This window comes from Nylanderia fulva, unplaced genomic scaffold, assembly GCF_048542155.1.
Source record: "Nylanderia fulva isolate GAGA-0341 unplaced genomic scaffold, ASM4854215v1 Scaffold40, whole genome shotgun sequence".
NCBI lineage: Eukaryota > Metazoa > Arthropoda > Insecta > Hymenoptera > Formicidae > Nylanderia > Nylanderia fulva.
Window position 1 is genome coordinate 1,394,627 of NW_028190477.1, and position 26,078 is coordinate 1,420,704.

At 40.4% G+C, this 26,078-nt stretch overlaps 1 protein-coding gene across 3 annotated transcripts in view; it reads left to right on the forward strand.

Moving 5' to 3' along the window:
- Positions 1 to 19,223: 19,223 nt before the first annotated feature.
- The window catches only part of LOC114936466 (uncharacterized), a 283,336-nt gene continuing 276,481 nt past the window's right edge, over positions 19,224 to 26,078 (forward strand). For 2 of the 3 annotated variants that reach the window (XM_085486139.1, XM_085486140.1), the window contains exons 1-2: positions 19,225 to 19,468; positions 21,766 to 21,860. In XM_085486139.1, the coding sequence (XP_085342265.1) occupies positions 21,849 to 21,860 (12 nt within the window). In that variant the 5' untranslated portion in view covers positions 19,225 to 19,468; positions 21,766 to 21,848. Of the gene's footprint in view, positions 19,469 to 21,765; positions 21,861 to 26,078 lie in introns of all 3 variants that reach the window. The other variant, XM_085486143.1, reaches the window with a different exon arrangement.

Sequence of the window (26,078 nt, forward strand, 5' to 3'; positions counted from 1 at the left end):
GGAAATATTTTATCTGTGCGACCTCGCCCATCTGCCTGCTCCATGGCGATTGGAAATTCACTGCCACGAGTGAACGATAACAGATTCGCGTAAGAGCAGTAAAACATTGTAATACGAAATTGGGTTGTGTCATCATTTATGATATATTGTATAGAATCAGCGTGATGTGCAATGTAATATATTTCTTATGATATATTAACTGTATATTAATAATAACCGAATATATTACCTTGCGTTTGTACATTTCGTGTACAATTGTTTTAATGAGATAAAAGATATAATGTACCATAAAGCACAATTTAAACAGTATAAATCGAAATTTTTCAATGAAAATGAATGAATACCTTCATTTTCACTTATTCAATCGCGACAATATAATTCGATTAATCATATATGCTCTATTAATCACTAACTAGTGACGGGAAAATCAAATCGTAGAAGTTATTAACGAAGTATTATATATTATATTACATCATTTATATATTCACAAGTGGACTTTTTTTTTAAATTTTCGCATTTAAAGTTTAATTACCAAGAGAGATATTTAATTTTGAATATTAATGAAATGCATAGTATTATCTCTTGCTTTGTATGCATATAAAGTGAACTTATTGGACAATAAAAATAGTTATAAAAGATTTATCCGAAACGCGCGGTCGCTGTTATGAATGCTTGTAGATATCGCGGTTTTATCGCAATTTTAAATCCAACGTAGGCGCGTATCGGCCGAAATATTGTCACGTATCGCGAACGCTATGCAGCCAATTTAGAATGGAGCTCTGCCTTCACGTTAGATATAAGTGACCTTTTTAACCGCGGTCCGTTACGCATAATTTACATTCATTATCTTTAATGGGCGGGCTATTAGAAGGGGCGCGAGTAATAGTATGGCAATACCACTAATGCTTCCGCCCTCTTCTGCCCTGTGTCTCTTTCTCTACCACCATTTTTCTACCGGCACACTTAAACGTCTACTCAATGCAAATAATGGCCGGTAGCGGAAGAATATTGTTTCTTGCGCGAAAGAAAGTAATGACCACGGGAGGTACGGAAACCGGATGTATTCGGAATTATATCGGGAATTGCGCCGTCAAGCGCCTTCCAAGAGAAACTTATTACTTCATCTATAGCTCTCCTCGAGAGAATAGTGAGATTGCGTAGGACGTTTTACGTTTCTTAAGGATTCTTCTTCGAGCTTTTTTATAATGATCGAATATCATTTTTTACATCTAAATTTTCGAGGTCTCAATCGCATTGCTACAAAATTTAAACTGTAAATTAATATTCTAAAAATTAATTACATTAATTTAGCAAAATGTTTGAATATCTCAGATCGAAGTAGGGATGCATTTAGTTGCCCATTAAGAAGGAATGATTAATAACACACGTATATATACCAATGAAAATGTACAAAGTTTTTACATTTTGTAAAGGTTACTCAGAACGCACCCCGACAGACATCCCGGTGGACATCCCAGGCTGCGACGGTGGCGTTCGGGGCGCAAATACCTCCGAACGTCCCTCGGGCTGTCACTTAGTGTCCTAAAGAAATAACATTTCCTTCCCGCACATCAAGCGCGCGCCATTGTCATCGTCCTCGTCGCCGTCTCGACGATGTCTTTCCCGAGGACGACGCGCGGGGTATATAGCATCGCGGATTCCCGTCCCATCGCATTTTTATTTCGCCGCAAGGCCAGCCCCAAGTCCGACGGGAAAGGGAGAGGGTGGCAGGATAATCGGGAAGCGGGAAGAGGACGGAATCTACCCTCACGCTAGGCATTGCACAAGTGTCAGCCTGAATAATACATGTCCGTTGCAGCGAGTATACGGCCTGACACGGACTGTTCCGCATACGTACGTAGTACGTACGTATATGTATATATATATATATATATATATATATATATATATATATATACACACGATGAACGATTTACATATATATATCGTTGCACGTGTATACATATGTAACGATCGTATACGGACGTATTTCTTTCCCCCTCGTTCTGCTTTTTCTCTCGTTCTCTACCTCTCTCTTCTTCTCTCGTTCCTCTGCAGTTACGCTCGGCGGGTCCTTTGACAAGCGAGTTTACGTTATCGCGCAAATCGCAGCGCCAGCATACATATGTAGGCGCGTGTAGACGGCAGGAGGTGTCACGGGCCGTCATTCTCGCGAGAACGACGACGACGATGACGACGAGATCTCCGCATCTCGTCGTGGCTCGACATCCGATGTATGTGCGGGCTTACGGAATATACCGCGGAATATACCTTTCTTCTCGGATAATCGAGAGAATGAGAGAGAGAGAGAGAGAGAGAGAGAGAGAGAGAACGTTGAAGGCTGACCTTGTTGAAGCTGATGTGTCCGCGAATTTGCACTTGTCTGTATAAACTTGAAACTTTCGATTCCGCGTAATCCGCATCTAATGGAGATGTGATAATTGAATTCGCCAGGTTATTGCGAACGCTAATAATCGTTGACGGTAGTCGAGTTTGCCAGATATTATGCACATCAATGGTCATTGATAGTTGAGCTTATCATTATGGATACCGACGATCATTGAAATGTTTATTATGATAGTAATGTAAATGCATTGAATCGTGAATGTATTATGAATATGCAGTGTATAATTGTATTATAGCATTATCATAATGATATAAGTAATTGCTTCTTGTCATTATTATTTTACAAATTTTCGTCATGACGTTTAAGATTATAAATGAATAATTTTTAAAACGCTGCTATCTCGAACTGTGCTTCGATTTAAAAAAGTATTACGAACGGTACAAAATATGAAAAAAGATGAAGCTTGAAAAATCGGGCAATATCCGTTGTTATGCGTGAGATTTGAAGAGTTGCTTGAACGAGAGCGCAAATTAAATTCTTGCTTCGATTTCCTTTTCTGATACGCATATCGCAAGCAATTCTTTTATTTTTGTCGACTCTCTCGACCTTGTTTCATCACGTGCGCGCAATCTAGAAGAATTGACCGTATTTTATTCTCATGGTAGTCCACTCGACTTCCATCATCGTCGTTTCTATTTCCGACAATCTGAGTAACGTTCGCTTTCCTTGTGTGTGTTGCAGGGATTACGTTCGACGTGAATTGGATGCAGTGACGTCATCGGGAGTTAGCTTCACGGTGAGTAAAGTTATTCACGATTTCCTTGGTTTCAATTGAACACACAGGCCGGTCCCCGATTCGAGCACTTCAAAACGTACACGAGTTTGACTGATTTCAACTTTCATAGCGAAAAAACTTTAGGTACGTTCCTTGAATAGGTACATATTCCAACCAAGTTAAGGATATGAGATTAATTTACGAGATAAAATAAAACGACGTTTCCTCGAAGAATAATATAGAAGGCATCCAAAGCAGAAGAATGGTTTAAAAAAACACCATTCTTCTTTTTCAATTTTATTATCTTATTTTTTTCTTCATTTTCAGACGTTGCATTAAACTTATCTTTTATTGACTTTATTTAAGTTTGTAGAGGTTTCCTAGAAAGATATATATTTTTTAAGCTAAACTTTAGCATTTTTTGAAGTGCTATCGATATATATCGTGTGTTTAGAAAAGCGTCGGAGGCATAGGACTCCGTGCTCGGCTTCCGCCCTCGCGGTAAGTAAAATACACCATAACAGGGTTAGCTGGGCTATGAATAAATTTAGCACGGCGACCGAGATTATAGGGTGAAGAGGAAAAGAGAGAGAAAGGGCGAGGGAGGGAGGAACGCGAAAAGGAAAGTAATAATATATGAGAGAGGAGACATTTTCAACATGTGAACTTATTCCTCCTCTCCGCTTGCGATGACGTTATCGTGCAAGCCTCTGCTACGTGAAGCTTCAAACCGCACGCATACACGCTCGTAAATGTAAGCCCCGTGTGCGAGGCGTCTGCAAGCTCACGACGAGAAAGCCTCTCGACAAAAAAGGACGACGAGAGAGAGAGAAAGGGATAGGGCAGAGAACGCGCGCGAAAAAGCGAGAGAGGGCCAGGGAACGAGAGAGACGGAGATGGTCGCGCTCGAAAACATTTACAGCGAATCGGATTAACGCGGGTATTTAATCCCGCTCGCGGCTTTCTCGTCAGTGAGATAAAAAGGGAACAGGGTAAAAAGGGACGCGAGAAAGATTGCGCGCGCGACGCACACAGAATCGCGGGCATAAAGGGTTTTTCCAATATGGAGCTCGGTACCGAGAGATAGAATGAGAAGGAGAGGAAAGAAAGAGAGAGAGAGAGAGAGAGGACGCACAGTCTTCGGTGAAATCTCATCTTTTTAATGGGAGCAGTTTTGCGACAAGCGAAGCTGCCTCCCCCGAGTTTCGTTGAATATCGGGATTTCTGACTGATAACATAAGCGCGGAGCAACAATGCGAAAAACCGCGAGAAACTCGTTCCCTGATTTGATTTGTGCATCGAAGGAGCCTCGAAGAGAGATTTTTAATCACGTTAAAAAGGCGTGAGATATGAGCGTCTTACGACATTTTTCGCGCGTGACTGTTAATCTCTTTTAAAAGCCTCACGGATAAATTCTCCCGATATTTCACATCTTTCATTCTTAATATTTTGATGAAATAAATTCGTGTACGCGCGGACATCGTTATTACATTTAATCACAAGAACGTTATAATTCTCTCTCGCTGCAATAATATTAGAAATAGTAAGAGGAACATTGCTTCATTGTATAATATACATACAACTTGTGTCTTTATTATATATGCAACGTATGAAAATTACTTTTCCAATACTTTCTAAATTTGTTCTAGTTATGAATCGCTGCCCTTTAATAACGACTTCGCGTTAATACAGCTCGTTCGCTTCGAGCAGATTCGCGCCGCGTCTAAACCTAGAAATAAAGCGCTTTGAAGAAAGAAAAAAACGACGTTTCGCGCGAATCAGCTGAGATCTCATTTAAGAAATCGCAATTTTCCTTACATACACTCGTCTGTCGATATATTCCACGTGCGCTGCTTTCGACCCTCTCTCGCGCCTTCATCGTACAGCCATATGGGACGACAGGCGAGCGCAACATTTCCTTCAGTTTCCATCAAATTGTATAGCTAAGTCGAAACATTCGGCGGGAGCACGTATTGCTCAGACATTCACCTGCACTCGGTTATACTAGCTGTTTCACGGCGGGCATTCGCAATTTTGCTTTTCTCTCACTTTCCACTTCTTCACGCTTCCCTCCTCCCCTTTCTCACCCTTATCCGGCATTTCGCGCTCGTACTTGGCGCGAGACTGATGGAAAACGTTGCCTTTACGTCTTATCGAGAGCCAGCCGGCGGCGATAGTTGTGACGGCCCGATTTCGTACCGCGGACGTTCTACTACCGTTCGAGGAAACTTGATGAAAAATGAACCGGGTCAGATCGTGCGCGGGACCGGGATCTTTCGCGGGGGTCCGTTCGCGCGAAAAACCGCGAAAAATGATACGTGATTCCAGGCGGGTCTTCATAAATCTAGTATCCATATCGGCGAAAACGTGCGCGAGATTCGTCTCTCTTGCTCCTTCCGGACTCATGATTATTTACCTCTCATAGGTATATTTATAAAAATATATATAGGTATTATATATATAATGATGTTAAAAAGACGAGAAAATTTTACCGACAATTACCCTCTTATAACAATGTAAAGAATAAATTAGAAACGCGAAAATATGAAGTTACGAGTGAAGAAAATATAATTAATAATTTTAAATAATTTGTATTGAATATTGGCATTTTAATATTAATGTACCTCTTACTTTGCGAAGGAGAAGAGAGAATATTTTAATTATGTTACTTTTTGTATAGCAGAATATATCTTCATTATATTATTAACGTTATTTGGTTGCTTGAACTTAATATTTGTTATACTATATTCTACCAAGTATTCCATATATTTCAATCTATTAACTAGATTCATTATTTCGCTCTATCATTCAATCAACAACGCGATTCTTTTTGCGGCAGTTTGTCTTTATCGGTGGGACTTTGAAGGGAAAGCGAAAGTAAAAGCGCCCCGTCGTTTTTGTTTCTCTCTCCCTCAAAAAACGGAAACGTTTAAACGTGATACCTGTTTAATTACCGGAGCTTTTGTAAGCGAAACGAGGCGAATGTTGGAAAAGAGGATGGCAAAATCAGTGAGAAGAGACGGAAAAGAGAGGCGGAACGATACGATGTTACTGATGTCGAGAAGAGCTCGCGGGAATGTCCATTGCTAACGGGCATTTGTATGTAAATGGCCTCATAGTTGCGAAAGTCTCGTCGAGAGCAGCACAACCGGCAGAGTGAAGCTAACGAGACCGATCGTCTCGGGGTGGGAAAAAGAAGAGACACCGGCGGCAAAAAGAGGACGCCGGGGTGAGGAAATAAAACGATCGCGCGTTTGAGTTTGAAATCGCGTCTGCCGTTAATGTTCCTCCGACTGTTTCCCCTTTTCACTGTCTTTTCCTGCTCTTCGCGCGGACCAACATCTATTTCCTACGTTGCTTCTGTCGACAAAGCTCGAAACTTCGTTCACCGACCGTCTTTTGGAACAATTCGCCGTTTCGCCTGTCGGACAGATAGTCGAAGGGCCGGGTGGATAAATAAGACACGTCGCGTTTTCGCGAAAAACAAGTTGCGCTTGTAAATATATTGTTGTTTTTCATTCGAAAGTATACCATTTTTGGAAATCGTTTGCTAAAACTAACGTGGAGGAAGGAATACATAGTTTTCTTTGCGCGTAAAATTAGATCCTATTCTTTCAGATCGATTATCTTAAAATGTTATACATATTTTTATACCTTTTATCGATTAGCCTTTGGTAACACAAACGTATTTTTTTTGATAACATCTCTATTACACATTAAATGATAATTTAGCTCAATGAGGCAATATGTAATATTCGAAATATACCGTGAAATATTTGGAATATAGGATATTTATCATCGTTACATGTAACTCTTCTCTAACGTCCCGAATTGTCATTGGTTTTGATATTTACGATAACACGCGGAACTTTATATTCGATAAAGCATTTCCACGTTCGATTACGTTGAACGCGAGATACACGGATCTGGACCGAATCCACGTAGCTGAATAAATCATTGATACGCGATCGAACGCTCACGGATGGAGATACAAAATAACGCGAAGACTAAACACGAATTTATATACGGCGCCGTATATTTATTTAGGATGCGGAATTTATATTTCTTCCCGGACAGGCGGTAAAGCGAGATATATGAAGCCGTCCCTAAAAGCTGGCATGCCAGTTTACAGTCGTATAGCAGCAGCAGCGGTCAGCTGAAGGAGTACGTGCGTACGACGTGAGCGGGACGGACTTGTCCGGCAAATAGTTGGAAGCTCCCTCCGAGACCGTATATCATCCCGACGGGATTTATGCAACTGGCACGCACTGCACACACACACATACACGTATTCGCGTGCACGCACGCACGCACGTACGTTTGTCCGTGTCGGCTTAACTCAAGGTGGCAGCGCGTATACGTCGTTGATGACGACGCCTCGACGACGACGACGCGTTGCCAGCGTCGGGATGCATCTCCGTGCATCTCCGAGTAGCGCATTGTAACCAGCAATATAGGATTACCTCTGCCCGATGTAGAACGTGAGCGTGAGACACGTAGAGAGAGAGAGAGAGAGAGAGAGAGACGCGTCAACTTAAATTTAATCAATCAAATACACCGGCGTGTATATGAATGCGTTTCGCGCCGCGGCGACAATATATACTTATCGTTCGCGACGTCCTATTCGCGGCTGCTATTCTTGGCTCTCTGACATTTTCTCGGCTTTGTTCGGCTTTTTGCGATGAGGTCGGCCCGATGGATGGATGGATCTCCTTGATTCTGATAAATCGGCAAATGTTCCATAAGCCTGTAAAGCTTTCGGCGCGCTTATAAGCTCGCGCGATGAACACGCCTCGCGAATATCTGACTGACGTGAATCCATAATTGCATTCCTCGTGACGCGCGCGAATACATTTTAGCCGATTGCAGTGGATTATCTATTCCCGATGCGCCTACACAGGCCCTCTTGTAACGCCGATGTAGATTAAATGCAATAATAGCTCTGCGCGCACGTACGACGTATACGTGAGAGAGAGAGAGAGAGAGAGAAATTTATCCGGAGTTGTCTTTTAATATCGATACACGCGCTCGAATAGCGCATTCATGCCATTGAACAGGTAATGAGTTGCTATTAACGTCGCTGCAGGATCGGTTGATGCGTTTGCAACTTGACTCATTGTCACGTCGACATTGTTGCGATGGATTTATGCACGCAATTGTTCAATTTGAAAGTCTTATTAGTGCCACTTTGCCATCTGATGTATCGTCAAGATTTTAATCGTCGAATCGTCGGGAAGTTGCAACGATTCTACTCGAATATTTACGGTGCGATTATAATTAAATAATGACGAGATAAAAAATGTATTCTTCTCTTTAGAAATTTATATTAAATGTAGCAAGAAAATTAAATGAGGTGAGAATGTTCATTCAATTTAATAGTTACAGCAACAGTGCATTATTAGCAGATTACTACAAGTATGAATCATCATAATATTCTATCGACGTTAAATTCGAATATATTTCCGCTAATCCTCCGTGTAGCACCTTATCGAGCATATTCCGAGCATTTTATTTTTTCTTCGAATTTTCCACTGCGAGTTGGTCGAGGTAACGTATTATGGTCGAAGAAATAAAACGGAGTGGTAGAGATAAGGATACCACGCGCTGGCAGAATATAGCGAGGTAGAATGACAGTGCGATAAAGCCGTAGACAGCGAATCGGTCCCGTGTAGCCAATCATTGGGGGATCCTCCCATTCCCTGTTTAATCGTCTCAGCAACCTGGGTTCCGGCGGGCCGATAATGAATACGCCCCGTAGTGCAGTTAGGTACATCTGCAACCGACCATCGAGACATTCTCGGTGCGCGAGAAGGCCTCGGCGAGGACGTCCGTTGCGCTGGAGAGCGTCTGCGAGAGAGGAGATAGTTGGCCCGAAACTCTATCAGGGATGAATATATTACGAATTTCTGCTTCACGGAAATCATATACCGAGTTTCGAGAATCGACCAAGCTCGCGTTTGGAAAATTTCTTCGTCACATGTCATTTCTTTCTCAAAGTCTCAGTCTTCCGAACAGAAGAATATTTTAATGTTTTGCTCTTCACATACGCATTTAGAATTGCATCTATTTATCATGTATTTTTTATTAGAGAATTATACATATTTATTTATGTTAGGGAATTCTCTTTCTCTCTTATATATATTTAATACTTGATGAGAATTGTAAAATTATCGGACAGAAATTGCGGATGAGCAAATTGCGAACTAACTCGGGTTATACATATATGTACGTACATCGGAACACGGCCAAGTTTGCTCAAAAGCAAGCGCACGAAACAGTCCTTTACCAAGTTTAAGTATCGATAAATTCCGATCGGAAATTCATTCCGAAAATAAGCGCGAAAAAGGAAGACCGGGTTTTCTCCGCATCGCATAATGTTCCCCATGTAATAATGCACGCTGTTCCCCCAGCTTCGCGATATTCCGTTTACTTTGCGAACGAGTTCTAGAATGTAATGTCGGTTTTGCCGATATGACGGTGTCGGGGCAAATCGCGCGTGCACTACGTGCATACATCGCGGGACAAGATGCGACCGCCTCGGGCGAGGTGCATCAAGGTGAGTGAGACGAGCGTCCTCGTGCGCGCCGAGATTGCTCCGGGCATGATTTACGTCGAAACAAAGTGACGATTTCGCAGATGGTTCGACGCAGGATCCTATATACGTAGCGTCGTCGCGCGCGTATCTAATAGCGCCCGTACGTGCAATTACGCTAACGGCCGAGGGCTGCGGGAATGAATTGCGCGTGTTACAGGGCGATCCGAGCGAAGGGAAATGGTCTATTCGAACGGCCGCTCTCGTGTATCGCGTCCGTATCCTGATGCCATCGTTTAACGAACATGAGGAATCGCGCGGGCACCTCAAATCAGAGTCTCCTACATAATGTTTTCTATTCTCGGGTAGACGTTTGTAACATTTAATTATGCATAATTGAATTACACGAGTGTATTTTACACTTTATATACATACTTTGAATTGCTTCTAAATTTCTTCTGTCGACTAACAGATGTTAGACGAGATGTCGGGAAAAATGATCAAACATATAAGAAGTATTTTCAAGACGTTTTTCCTATTAGTTAAAAAACTTGCTATTGTACTAAATTACAGCTTTGTTTGACAAGAGTTTAAAGTCGACACATATGCAAACAAAGGCTAATCGACTTACATTCAAGCGCTGTGTATTAGCTACAGCTACGCTTTGATTGAAACGTTTGTGACAGATGGGATATTTGGGTCTCATTTTGCGGGTGCGTGTTTATTCTCACGTACGACGTACTACGACAGCCTACATCTACGTGTATGTATATATGTATCGATGGTCTGTAGAATTCTGTAGGGACAGAGAGTGGTCGCAGATGCGACTGCGCGCGTGTACAAGCATTTAACGCGTATCTATGTAGCAACTAGACCTATAAATGACAATACATGCACGATACTAAGATAGGCATGTTATAACGATAATAATGAAAACATGAAAAGTCATTCTTTTTCTCTCTCTCCAAGTAAGAATACGTCGCAATTAGCATTTTTATCAATCAGCGGAGGTTTGATTGCTATATAAAAGCGTATATAGCTTTAATTAACTGTTATAAAAAAATATATACGTGTGTAGTTACAATTTTATTTAGAATAATGTATGTTCTTTCTCTCTCTCTCTCTCTTCCTCTTTTTCATTATAATTAATTTGCGATATTCTCTACATATGAATTGATGATTAAGCATAGTTATTTTTTTGATGCACGATATTATAATTAAACGTGGAAAAATATATCCAATAGATTCTAAGTAATTCTATTGTTTCTTTCATATATTATTAATATAAAGAATATTGAGAAAAATATAAAAGAGAATATAAAAAATTTAGATATAATACGATCTTTACGATTGCTGGAAAAAAATATTACACATTCTTAATATTATTTTTTTATATACAGTTTTAAGATTATTATATTTTAAATGACAGATTATTATTGAGAGACGTAAGATTAAAAAATGATCAAACATTGATCGAACTTAAAGACAAAAATATCGGATCGTCACTTCTTCGGGTATTAATCGACGCATTCACCGAGTCGCGTCACGTTGTCGGTATCGTTCATATTCGGTTGCGTTCCGCGACAGATTTCGGTTCGATTTCGCGAGACGTGCTTTCAATTTCTCGTGCAGGCACGCGTCCGTCGTGCGGTGCTTTCTCTCTTTCTATTTATGAACGTTTACGCCGCAACGCGCTGCGATGCAATGCAACGCGACATTCCGCGCTGCTTCGCGCCGATTCGCACAGCGCGTATTTACGTGCAAACGACTGCTGTAGATTCAGACGTATTTTAAAAAATCGACGCTTTTCGCGTAGCGTCGAAATCACGTATGTGACGCAATGCGAATAGTTGCTCGTTTTTTAATAGTCGTACAAATTTCAGTCCAGCGTGTTAAATAGAACTTTTTCTTTCTAAGCATCAAGGATGCTGTGTGATTTTGTACGTTTGTATATATTAAAAAATATATTAAAAATATTTTTTGAACCAAAGTTGTAGTTATTTCTTTTCATCAGCTGTAGTATTTTTTTCTAGTTTGTTTTTCCGATATTATCGTCGCAAATATTAACTTCTATTAGAATTGATATTTCCAAGATTAATGCATTTGTATTTGTATCGTAGCTATGATATTTGGTTTTTACGTGAATATAAAAGAAGTGGTCGATGAATTAATTTTTGTATTATCTTTCACGGAGATAATTTGCCATAGAGTTTCGAGACCGTGGCACTCGGTATGTCGCCGAGAATCGGAGCAGACGTTTCGCTACGTGAGCACGAAACTCGCATGCATGATCCCAGGGGCATGTCAGCCCGATCGGACAAGAATGTCAGGTGGTCGCGTCACGGACCACCAGCTGTCCATCAATTCTGTCCATGGGGTACACGGGGGTCCCCGTCCCTCGTTCTGATTACGTCCGCATGCCGGTTGAATTTCACATGGAAATTGCGACTTTGTTCCCTTCGGCGTTGTCTCTTTCTCTTTCTCTCTCTCTATATATATATATGTATATATATCTCTTTCGTTCACCGGGGCCGGCAACTCGACGTCGTCTTACGACGATGACGATACAGAGAATAATGAAGTTTTGCGTTACGAAAGATAGCCGCGAGACATCTTGCGAATCTGGTTGGTAGTTGAATTCGATACGTCTTGCGTTGTGCTAGTTTTGCAAGCGTGCGATCGACGTACACGTAACAACTTCTAGAGTCATTTAAGATGACATGATAGACGGCGTAACTATATACGTCAGAACGTAACAAAAATCAAACAAGTTTATCGAAATTTTTGTGGAGAATTACGCTCTTTTAAAATAATATATCACCATGAAAAAAATGGTAAAAATTATCGAGAATAAATTTTCTGTTCTGTTAATTTATCAGTGGATATAAAAAGTAATTTCTTGAAATAGTTTGGCAAAATTATGTTCACATTAGTCATGTGTGCGTTTAAATGCTCTTTTATAAAATAATGATCTATTTATGATCTTATGATCTGACTCGATTAATCGAAACTTTGATATTATTGTTTCTTTTAAGATTACAACAAATTAAATAAATGATGCGAAGAAATACTTTTTATAATATCGTATTATCTTTGAATCTATTGCTATTCTCGAATTTCTTTGTCCCGCAAAACAAGGATCCAATTTTTCTGCCTCTTTATTCGACAGAACGTTGGTACTTGAAGCGAAATGTACGTCATTCTTCAATTCTTTATGCACGCGGGGCTCACTGTCGGCTCGATGTACGCAGTTGAGTTGCAATTGCAACGTATATGTCGGAGCTCTTTTCTCTCGTCTCCTCTCTCCGTATTCTTCACGGCAGAACCGTTCAATAATATCTCGTTCAATTTCATCCGATCTTTCACGTGTTCTGCGAGCCCCCGGATGCATAAGCTACGAACGTGTTGCATCCTTGGTCTTTCTGTTATCCCCATCGCAATTCAGTTTCTTCTTCGACGGCCGCGACTCTCTATGATCTCCGCCGCCAACGCTAAGTCGGGGCAATCCGACATATCAATATTGAAATTGCATCTCAGTGATGCAACTCCCGTTTCTCTGATCGCTCTGCCAAGTCCTCTTCCTCTCCCCGACGGCGTTCTGTCTTTTCTTTTTCATTTCACTTCGCGTCACGCTCGATCAACCCATATTTTCTTTGCGCGAGTATACGTAGTTAAATGGGAAGCGTTAAAGAGAGAGAGAGAGAGAGAGAGAGAGAGAGAGAGAGAGAGAGAGATTGGCAGAATTGAAAATGAAGAAACCGCGCCTGTCACTTTGCATTTTACCACACGGCCAGAATCTCGTTAGCCTTCAATAATATTTATCTGCCAGTCATAGTGAGATCGTTGCGATGATGGTAGGGAATGTATTTGTGCAGGATGCCCGTACCGGCGCTCGTATCATCACTAAAGCGCAATGAGTGTGGCTCACAATAGCTATAATTGTATGGAGAGCACGCCCACTAATCAAAATAGCTCCTCTTGTAACGGCTTTAATAATATGCATTACGCATTTAGCTCGTGTATAATTATCTATGCAGAATTTTGACCACGTCAAAAGTTATAACATCAAAAATATGAAATATTCACATAGAAATTTCTCCTCTTCTTTATCACTTTTCAAAGCTTCGAATATCTTTTATTACAGTTTAATTAAATAGAATATTTAATTGAATATTAGAAGATATACTTGAAATAGAACAATTTGGATATATATTTATAATACATTAAATTGGATACATATGTAATTTTGGCTTTTGATATAATATTCAAATTTGAATAAAAATTGCAAAATTAGATGAGATTATACAGATTTCTCTATTTATAGATATTTCGACTTTTACTCGTGCTTATTGAAAGTTATCACGACAAATTCGAGATGTTTCTAGACAGGAGCAAGCATCTGTAAACATGGACGTTATTCGGTATGGTTCGGTTGTTGCCGTCACCATTGGCGATTCGATTGCTACGCGCTACGTTTAAGATTCCGGACGCGCCGGCGTACGCGGTCCGGGATTTTGAAGCCGGATCGACGAATGCCGGTTAACGCGAGCAATATCGCGATATTCTCGAGGGAGGCGAGCAATCCGATCGACGCCACTGCCTCAAGACTCACCCCCGTTTACTTCCGCGATCGCGGTAGCTTCGGCCGACTCCTCTTTTTCTCTCGTGCTCCCGTGTGTACTTACGTGATCGAATACGTAAGCAGATGGCTGGCCCGTTCTTTTTACCTTCCCGAACTAGTTCTCTCTCTCTCTCTCTCTCTCTCCTTTCACCCTCTCGCGCGTGCACTCTTATCCCCCTTTTTCGTGCGCGCACTCCTTCCTCGAGATCCAGATGGAAATCCAGATAGAATTCGGGTTATTTGCGGGGATATTTTACCTCGGTCGAAGAGTGCGGAGTAACGTCTCGATTTTCTCCCTCGTCTCTCCACGTCTCTACGTCGTTTTATCCTCGATTGGATTTTTGGCGAGCGAACCGTGCAGTCGCGACTTCGTGCATAATCTCGTCACCGATAACGACGGGCATCAAGTATTGCGTCGAATATAATTGGAGGAAACGCGAGGAGAACGACTATTTCTTATTCTGCTGCTTTATCGTGTCGTTTAATATATATTTAGATCACTTTATTTTGTAGATTGTATTATAGATACACAGATTTTTCTTAATTCATAATTTTGTTTGTATTTTTTATCATCCACATCGCGATCGCAAATTATTCTGTAAGTCGAGCTTTGCATCGCGTTTCTTTCTTGTAGTGAAATATTATTTATCATGCGCGATGAAACTTCCAGCTACGCGAAGAGAATGTAAAAAGAATAACATGCACGAGAGACATAGACCACGTTTTCCGACATGCACCTGACATTTTACAGGAATACACGCCTGCGCAATATACCTGCGCAAGCACAACCATACGTTTTACGATGTAAAGAATAATAATTTGATGCTGAAGAGAGAGAGAGAGAGAGAGAGAGAGGGAGACTCGACCGGCGGGTGTTGTCTTTTAAATGTTACGTTATGCACATGAATTAAGTCTAGTTACCTTTGATACTTTAACCCACTTCGCCAACTGGCCGACTAAATTCCGCTACATAAATTTAATTTATAAATGGAAGATGGTATAAAAATGTTAATACGGGAAGAAAAAGAAAAGATGGGCGAAATAAATGTGAGATGTAGGAATTGATATGCAGCTCTACGGTTCTATTAACACATGTATAGGGATTGATATAAAAATTGTTCTAATTGATATTTTTCATTTTTTAGACTACGTCGCTCGACAAAGTTACATCCATAATGGATATATCTCGTCGCTTTTCAGATATGCTTATATCGACGAGATAACATTATGGCTGCAGGCGCAGGCAGGGCACGTTGAACGATTATCGGTTTAAATATTTCGTGTCCCCTGATTGAATTTTCCGTAACGAAGCGTAACTACATTACCGGTGTAAAAGCCTGTTAACTTATCCTGCAATGTCTCGACGAATTAACGTCGGCGCACTGCGAAACTTAATTTTGACCCGTATCCCGTTAACGCGGCAGTTACGGAATATACTGGAGAAAGCCATTTTGGATCTCTCTAACGGGTGAGGCCCGTCGGTTGGTCATGTAAATGCAAGAACTGCTTTTGTAAGGGGGTTAGCTGCAAGAGAGATAATACCGTTACTTGTGTAAGTTTAATTTAACTGTCCCGGTTCTACCTTATATATACAAAACAGTCGTAGACGAGACCTTAGCAGGTCTCCCGTGGTTAAATTAAACTTCTGTCTCTCGTATGTACATATCTACATATCCCAATCTTGCACTGATACGTATAAACACAAGAGGAAATACACAATAACAGTCAAATTAAAGCTTTTGTTGTACGAGATATATCTTTAAAGAAGCAACGGAATTAAAGTTATAACTTACAATTAGAATGGAACCGAATGCAACGAAATTAAAAATTAAAAATGCAAGCGCACGTTTTTCTTCAATAATATTGATATCTTTCTTTTATCTTTTTTTAAAACGTACGATCATCGCAGCGAAACGAGAGTCGGAATGACGAACGCTTGCCATCCTTATCGCTTTGAATATTCAACACCCTTCGCTGTAAAAGCACCCGTTTTGTTTTTGCATGTACTCGCCTTTTGCTCTTTCATTCGATTAAAATCCCCATCAAAATTTTCGGAAGCGGAAGCGACGGATACGCGAAGTTGAATATTGCAGAAGCCACAGGGAACTAAAATTTGCGTAACTACTTGATTCGCAAAGTTAGATCGTCGTTAGAATTCACGATTTATACCATTTTTTTTATATTATGACATCGTTGTGTCTTGTGGTCAATATTAATGGAATAAATTTATTATTATACGATGGTGTGCGCATTGTATGTGTCCACATAAACTTTTTCGAAGATGGGTGCAATTCTTTTTAAATTTCCATATGATATATACAATAATATTTTTTGGGGTGACATAATTATTGTGTAGATATTTCGACGAAAATGATAATATATAATTTTTAAAATATGGATTCCTACATCATTTTCGTTCGATCAATATTAGCTATTTCTCTGCACATACAGGAGGTACATAATTACACCGATATTGATATGGAAAGCACGGCACGTTGATCATCATAATTACGATACGTATTGTACACATGCGTACATACATTTTACATATTAAGCGTGTAATCCGGGATTGCATAAACATCGTACTGTAGCAGAATTTTTCGCTTGACTGCTATTCAAATCAATCGATGCGGTTAATCGTAACAGGCAGCTGACGCAATCGGACGGAATTAGATTAAGTATTAATTAAATAAATCCCCAATGTCCTCTGACGATAGATTCTTCAATGAAAACTTTAATAATAAACTCAAACGCCGCTGAATAAAAGGGTTTTTTTTTTACCCTTCCCATTTTAGATTCTTGCATACAAATTTTTTTCGCGCTATTGTAAGAGAAATTTAGTCATTACAAAATCTTTCTTTCACGGAATTGTTGGTCACGCGATTGCGTCATCTCCATTAATTTAACTCGGAGCCGATTTTTCTTAATGGTTATCACCTTTTTCGATCGGAACGGGGAGCGTTTCCATTTCAGCGCCCGATTCGAGGCGAGGACGACAAGAAGCTAAAAATGCGGCCGGTGGATGGAACGAGGTCAAGTTGATTTTATCTCCTTGTAAGCGCGGGTGCGCGCTTTCGAAACCCGACCGACGTTATTTACGGCCAATGCATTTTCATCGGCTTTACGTTCAGGGTGGAAGCGCGCTCGGTCGCGAACCTAGTCGACGTATATCGCATGAACTCGATACAAGACTGCGAGCACACATACACGGTGTCGGATTAGAGAAATAATCTTCATAAGAACGAAATGAATTACAACTTTGATACATTTTACGGATACATGTTCGAGAACAACGACTTTATTGATCAACGTCTCGCGAATCATCGTGACCAAATCGAGTGTTATCGAGAATATTATTTATATTCTTTCTCTTTTGAGATGTATATTAATCTTCATACGCGCTGCAAAGTAACATTGTTACTTAAGCAAGTCTAGAATATTTTATAGAAGCAGTAACTTTGATAAATTCTTCTCTCTTAGTGTGTGAATTGATTATGGTATAAGTTATTTTATTAAAATTTATTACTATATATCACATTTTTAAGGTAAACTATTCAATTATTATATTCGATTTCTTATTGGTTATCAATCATTCGTACCGTGCCTAATTAAATGTCCTTAAATAGTATATTGAGATTATTGCAATTTGCAACAGTTTCTTGTTTCCGGAATGTTTCGGATCTGTTCGGAGAGTTTGTAGAGAAGTTACTGCTCTCGCTCATTGCAAACACGATTCGTTCTTTGTGAAAACGGGCGACAACAATCGATAGCGGTTATCTGCGCCGAACCAAATATCGGATCGTGCGGAAGAAGGAAGCCAAGAGGTATAGAGGGGTAGGAAAGGGGTTGGGATACACAAACGGCGTGCCGAATTTACGAGAACGACGCTGGTTGTTCAAATACTATCAAATTCGAATCCGATTGAGAGCAGGGGCTTAGCGATCCTGCCGATCCTTTCCATCTCCGATCGAAGGCTTCGGAAATTCTACGCTCTTTCCTCGCCGAGTTAACATCAGAGAAATCAGGTCACAGCTCACGCTTATCGATCGCTCGGCGAGAATCTGCCGGGTACTTATTCTTCCGTACTGTACGGTCGAGGATGGAAAAGAAAGGAGATCAATATCGGCGAACCGGATATTGAGAGGTATAAACAGATAACGTAAGTTTCGGATAACCCCGTTTAAATGCCGATTTTGCTCCGAAACGTGCACGTTCCTCGAGAATTAGGAGCGAGTACAAAAAAAAGGAACATTTTTTTGCATTTTTTCGACAATAGGAGAAAATAGAAGACAAAAGAACTCGTTCAATGAAAGGCTTTTATCGAGTTGAATACTTTAAAGTGGTTATAGTAATATCTTTAAAATGAAAAATGAAATGTAAATTAATATTAAATTAAAATCAAAGTTAAATTTTTTTACGCATTGATTACGAACATTGTCGCGAATTTTGAGACATTCGGGATGGTAAAATCCTTTATTATTATTATTATTATTGTTTCGTGAGGAGTTTTAAATATATTTCACATCCATCACATTTCACAGAACTAACGTAATAGATGGCACGCTCGTCTTCTTCGTCATCCGCTTGCTTTCATCCCGCGCGAGTGACGGGACAGAGTCCCGATAATTATAATCAGTCGGGTTCAGCGTCAAGGCAAGGGGGACGATTGTCGGGATCAGAGGATGGTGGTTCGGGGAAGAGTGGCGGTAACCGAGAGGGAGTGGTGGACGTGAGGGGATGATGTTGTGTGTCGTCTCCGTTCGCTGCGATAGAGGGTGGACAGAGCATTTACATCATTTAATTTATGATCCTCTCTCAGCCGCGATCAGCCTGGACTATACGGGTCTTCGTACGCACACGCGCCGCGGGGTATGTCAGGACACACACACACACACACACGTACACGTATATACACTGACGCACACAAAGTTGCGCGACGCGCGCACTAATGCATCGGCAGAATAAATTTGCATATGCATGTGACCGTGCTCGGACGGAACTGCGCCACGGAAAGAGGAAGGACGGGAGATCCTGATCGAACCTATACGGGGAAGAAAGGAAATGGAGGAACATATCGGCATTTTCTCTTCGAATCCCATGGAATGTAGCCGATCGTGAATGGAAGGGTGGCTGATGGTCATCGTACAACTTCGTAACAAGGGAAGCACCCGATCGGATAGTGGCACTGAAAAAGTAATGCGTTTGCTTTAAGTAATTTCATTTAGACCGGGTAGAACTCGGCCCTTCGATTTTCTCCTAGCTTTATAGCGATCGTTGCATTCTTTTTCTCTCTCTCTCTCTTTCAGCCTTTATTTACACGTTTTTCGCTAATTAACTCGATTAACGAATGGTAGATTCCGCATGCTGCTATATAGTAAGAATTTCTGTACCTATAGACGAGTCAGCAGACGCGATCTCCGCGAAAGTCAACACAGCGCTCGGCGATCGTGGTGTTAGGGCGCTTTTGCATAATTCTCTTCCTTTCCTCTTCGTATGAGAAAATCGCGGCCTCGCGGTTGTAGGCGGCTGCCGCCACCGGATGACAACTTGCGGCGGAAACTCCGGGTATTAACGGCGGCGAAACTCGAGGAAACGGGCCGTCTTATACCATAACCTGTAATGTGTAAACGGGAGTATTTGGCCCGGGGATTACCAAAACTCGAAGTTTGATTGGCCGTGCCAGGAGTATCAAGTTTTGGCTGGGGCGCGTGAAACTTGGGTTAATTTGCTGGGGTGTACCGGGCGCGGCAAACCGAGTTTGGTGGTGCGGAAACGAAGAGAGAGAGAGAGCGTAGCAAATCGCACAATGTCGTCTCTGATTGGATTGATTCGTTTCGAGCTTTTCTTTCCGCGGCGATATACCCGAGAGCACTCTATAGAAAATGCGAATCCCACCGTCAGCGCGAAACTATCTCTCGTTGCGCAGCGACGGGATGCAATAAAACGCGTCTGCTATATCGAGGGGTCAGTGTGTTAAAATTATGTTATATGGACATTATTGATGAACATTTCATCGGAATGATGTGCCAATTTGTTACGATATTTTAGAAATTCATTTATTACAATATTTTATTAATTAGCAATAATTCGTATGATATTTGGACAACCGCTTCTGAATACTTAAAAATATTGCCTTTTACATTATTACGCGCTTGCAGAAATATTTTCGAAATATACGATTCCTCACTGTTAGATTATTTAAGATACGCATTTGACGTCATTATCGGTATGCGTATAAATATGTAACGCGTGAATTGAATATAATCGGTATATATATAATCTCGCGCGGCGCGATATGCAATATATATTTTATTCATAATTCGTATTTTTATTCATAATCTGTATTTTCATTATCATATAACGTTATTGAACGCGCAAATCATAAATGTCTCTTATTTCAACAAAGTTTTCATTTTAGCGAGGATATCTTTCATAAGAGGAGAGCATTAAATAGATTTAATGTAGTGCATTTTAAATACAGTTTCGCGTGCTTGCCACTTTAGCCAATATATTAGTCCCTTAAATTGCGTCGATACACCGCACGGGAATCTCCAATAAAATCTCGACGCCGGCGAAGGAACGATCAGAATTTCGACGGTCTTATTTTATCGCAACGAAATTTGCGAACGTTGTTCAATACCCTCAACCGGATAAAGACGTAATTCTCATAATTACAGAACCGTGTACGGTGCTTTTAAAGCGCTCGGCAAATGAAGGCCTATAGCATCCTATAGCATGTATCTACGTATTGAACGACCTGGCGCGAAAGCGCTTTCGCGTGACTTCAACTTAAAACACGCAATTACAGGGAAACGTATTTACTTCCAATTAGTTTACGATTACCCTTCAGCCCGCTCGCATCCTTTCCCTTTTTCTCTCGCTGGATTTGCTTTCGTTCGTTTGCTGATTGAAATTGATTTCTGTGTAATGATACATTTCAGTAATTCGCGCTTTTCACGAGTGACCGAAAAATTGCCGATATTGAAAAACTCTTGGTAAATAAACGACGCTTTTAATACGTCCTTATGTGTATCCCTCGTTTCGTTCGTTATCTCTTACGTGAGCGAAGCGTAAAAGTCACTTGTCAAAATTGAAACAGAAACTCGTAAAATTTATTGCGTTATATTGCTGAGGCTTGCGAAATTATGTTTCAGCGTTGCTGGAGACAAAACCCTCCTTCTCCGGAGACAAAAATGCCACTCTCTCTTGCGGCCTCTCCGCGTCAAATATTGTACGCACAAAATGGAATTCCTCAATTTGCTATGTATATGTATATACCGTGTAACGTAGATATGCGTTCGAGTTTCACTATACTTTTTGTAAAAAAAAAATTTCCTCTCGAATATTTTTCGGCACAGAATTTCACATTTTAACATAGGAAAAAGCAAGCATCTCAAACATGATTTTATTGCGATTAAAATTATTTAAATCTGATTTTTTGAACACTAATGCGTAATCAGAGAAAAATTATTTTTTTTGTATTGTTACAGCATGTCAATAGACAACATCAGTTGGCTATGGCTCGTGTACTGAAGCCACAACTGCCGCCCTCCAAGCCGCCCCTCATTTCTTCATGGCAGCTACGGTGAGTGAAAATAAAATGCATACTCTTGCATGTCTCGTCCAAGCGTCATTTTCTGAGAGATACCTCGATCGCTTTCACACATCGAATCGTATATTTTTGAATTGTGTTATGAAGGTGTATCGAACACCAATCAGTATAATTCTGCACATATAATCTCTTGTACGAAAATATTCTCGTACGTAAATCGTAAACTTATAAACCTTAAAAATTTACGAAAAACAATTTCGTACAATATACAAATTCTTTGTGGCTTTGAGACTTTATAAAGTCTCTAGAATATAATTAATTATATAATTCTCAAACCGCCATTCCCCGTCACTATTTTTAGCATAATAGCTTTTATAAAATTAAAAGTTACAAGAAAGGCAAACAGATATCGACAAATTTTTATTAAAAAAAAAAAACTTTTAGTTCGCTCAAGTATATTCGAAAGTAGATTTTTCTATCCTAAACCGCATTCTCGATTTCACCTCGACGCCGCGGATAGTAGCGATCGTTAGGTGATGCATCTCCGATACTTGACGTGAGTGTATGTGTGCGCACGAAAGACAGAAAGCCGTTTTCTCTGTCTCTTTCTCGCTCGGATCGTTCGGATAGAGTCCAGAATTTCAAACCGCCCCTTCCGGATATTCGTTCGTCGTATATCTTCGAATTGGTCGCGCACTTCGTACGTGGGATCGTCACGCCGCCGGTCACGGAGAGAAGAGAAACGCAGTCGAATTATACGTATAATAGTTTGAGGATGGCAGACTGAGTACGACCAGAGCAACGTTATCTACTTACGCTTTCTTGATAATAATCATGTCGACTCTATTCGGTCTAATTCTCTCTCGCGTGTCCAATACGCTGCTTGGTAACAGAAAGATGTAATATCAGGTTTGAATGTATCGTCCAAGCGTCATTTTCTGAGAGATACCTCGATCCCTTTCACCGAATACAATCATATATTTTCGATTGTGTTGTGAAGTGTATCGAAAGGCTCATCTATGTTTTATTAGATGGAAGAAAATCTCTTATATTTGTTTCTGAAACATGTAATAAATTTGACATCTATATTTTTTAAACTTTTAATACGATTTACATATCCTTCAAACTTGCATAAATGAATAAACATTTATATCTAATTTTAGAGAAACCAATGCACGCGTTTCGGGGATTTACCGAATATCTGGGACTGAACGGGCTGAAGATATATTTCCTTAGAGATACATCGCGAGATTAGCTGCACACCATTACACCGACGTGCTTAATCGGAAAAGCGACGCAAGATGAAAGGGCCGTAAAGAGAGGCATGGCTTCGCGTTTAGAGAACGATGTTCGCCGTTTGAAATACGTGCGTGTCTCGATGCGCAAGGGTGGGATGGAAGGGAATGGGGTATGTAATCGAGGGCTGCCGCGCGTTCGAATCGCGTCGACTTTGCTGAATGTGCGGTGGCGCTTCGATTAATAGTTATTGGTTTCGTTGCTGGTTGCCGCCGCTTCGGCTTCTTCTTTTCTGCTCTCCTCTTCCGTGACGGAGAACCGTGATACCGACCGCATCGCCAGCTCCGTATAATATTAATCGCTTTCGAATCGCGCTGTGAAACGGAGCGGCTGAATGGAGCTGCGGGCATCTGCAGGGCACGAAAGATACGCGTAATTATGCCTCGAGCATTCAAGCGGGAGATGTTGAACCTGTATTTTGCGATATATATTTTCTTCTCATTTATTCACTTTTTTATTTTATTCTTTTCGATCTAATAAAAGTATTCATATGTAAACTAGCGAAAATAAGAGCAAAATGAGTCTAAAAGGAGTTTCGCGAAACAAAATTATAAGGAACGATTGACATTAATTAATATATATTAATATTTCTTTATATCGCAGAAAAAAATGGTCAATTTTGCGGTCGTATCGGTGAGTTCGATGGATAATATTAATCGTTATCGCATCGCGATGAGTTGTCGCAAATGCGAGCGAACTAAAGGGATACGAGCGGTATTCACGCGAATATTTAGTTTGATCGCACCATCCAACAACACAACTTACCGCCATCCCTGATGCATCGTGTATCTTCTGGCGTTTATCTCTAGTCGATAACACACGCGATACGCACCTGCATTGAATTTTATGTCCTCACAAGCCATTCCGAGGTCTCTGGCAGGCTTATAACGCATATTATTCGAATAAAGTGCGTAATTTTTTTTCACCAATCTTTAATTCTATATATTTATCTCACATAAATACATCTGTCAAATTTTGATTCTTCAAGCAATTAATTTATACACATTAGTTATTATTGATATCTGCATAATTATTGGTAACAATCGATATCAGCAATGAAAGCATGTGACTCTTTCAATTTCTTTCTCTCTCGCTCGATTTATTTCATCGTCGTAAATACGATAAAAATTATTTGAAAAAGTTTGATTGTGGAAGCTGGCTTATGAAGTTTGACAAAAAAATGAGAAAATAATGAGAAATAATTGGACATCGCATTTTTGTTAAGATGACGGGCGCGGATAAGTATTTCCTCTTGCAAATAATGGGGAGAGTTTAAAAGAAAAGGGAGGAGAAGGAGACAGAGAAGGTGAACATAAATATTCAGTCTCTAATCGAGCACCTCACTCCACCGTACCATCGTTAATTTTCCGTAAAGGCCGATGAAGAGAGTAAAAAGTTAAGACTGAGTGTATCGGAGAGTGTAAAAGCGTAGACGCTACGTAACGAGCAATGGGGAGGCTCTTCCGGTTACCTTCGTCGAGTTATTGCGTCCGCGCTCCTCGCGATCGTTAAAAGGTAAACGAGCGGATGGTTCTTTTCGCGAGACGATGCTTTATCGCTTTATAAGTAGTCACGATGAAGTAGACAATCGTGAGGGTTATTACTGCTCGCCTCGCTGGTCGTAGCTAAAGCTTTCGGTCCGTTTCTAAGTGCTTTTATATCGACTAAATTTTTTTTCTGTATACCTATATTAAAGATAGGACTAGATTATTAAAAAAAATATACATTATTTCTGAAAACGTAAAATCTACGTTAATATATCTCTACTCTTGACGCAAATTAGGTCTTGTAGAAATAAAATTGCATTTCTTCCTGAAAGTGTGCAACAAATATTAATAAAAGAATTTAACTTGGTTTTGATTGCATGTTTATTATATATTACAGTTGAAAAGATATATTTCTTTTTTTTTTTTTAATTTATTTTTATTTGTATCGACAAAAGATTTGCGAGTTGGAGTTGATCGTGGCAAGATATAAAATGTAAAACGGCATAGCGAATTAGTCGTGCATTTGAACCTCATTCCGTTTGCGTTGGGAATACCCGTGCTAAGCGAGTCGTGCCTCTAATTTTAAGGCAAAGCAAACCTGACGTTTCCATGCTGTTGGTTTTCATTAAGAGGCCGAGCGGCAAGCAAATGTAACCGACTGGCCGTGCTTAGCATTCAACCCCGTCTCTACCAGTCTGGTCCGCTATAAGTTTCCGCCGGTCGAGCGAGTTCTTCCTCTCCCGTTGTTCCGGTCTCGGTAGTACATGCAGAGACGATAAAGGTGACATGCAAACGAGACACGTGCGCCTCTTGTCCCTAATCAACGTGTCAATCGAAATCACGCGCGTTAACATTTTTCGCGCTCGTCTTCTTTATTATAATTTATCAATCTAATGTTATTCAAATAAATTACATATTTTAATTATCTGTGCACATATATATTTTTTTATATACATTATAGAAATATTATTAATATCATATATTTATATGTTAATTAATCAATTTGAAGATTAATATAAAAATCATATATGAAAACATGAAAATGCGCGTGCGTGACACATTTCTACTTGCAATCTTGCTTCTCGAATACGAAGTAACGATTGAATTTATTACTCCGGATTATTTCAAGTAAACCGAATATTTTTCGAGCCTACATATTACCAAAAAAAAGGCAAAATCCTTTGATCCTTTGTTGCTCGCTTTCGTTACAAGTCTTTTTATTAGCTTTTTTTACGTTTGGTGGCGGGCGCGAGGGCACCGGAATTCGAGTCGGCGCAAAGTAAATGCGCCAACAATTTTGCACGAGGTATACACGCGCGGCGGGTGCATTAGCGGGACCTTAAATACCACCACGTGGCTTTGCGCGGAATGCTCGAGACCTTTCTCTCCACGCCCACGCATTCGCTCGCGCTCTCGGCATCTGCTTTACACCGTCGATGAGTCGCTGCCGTACACGTGCAATGTAAAC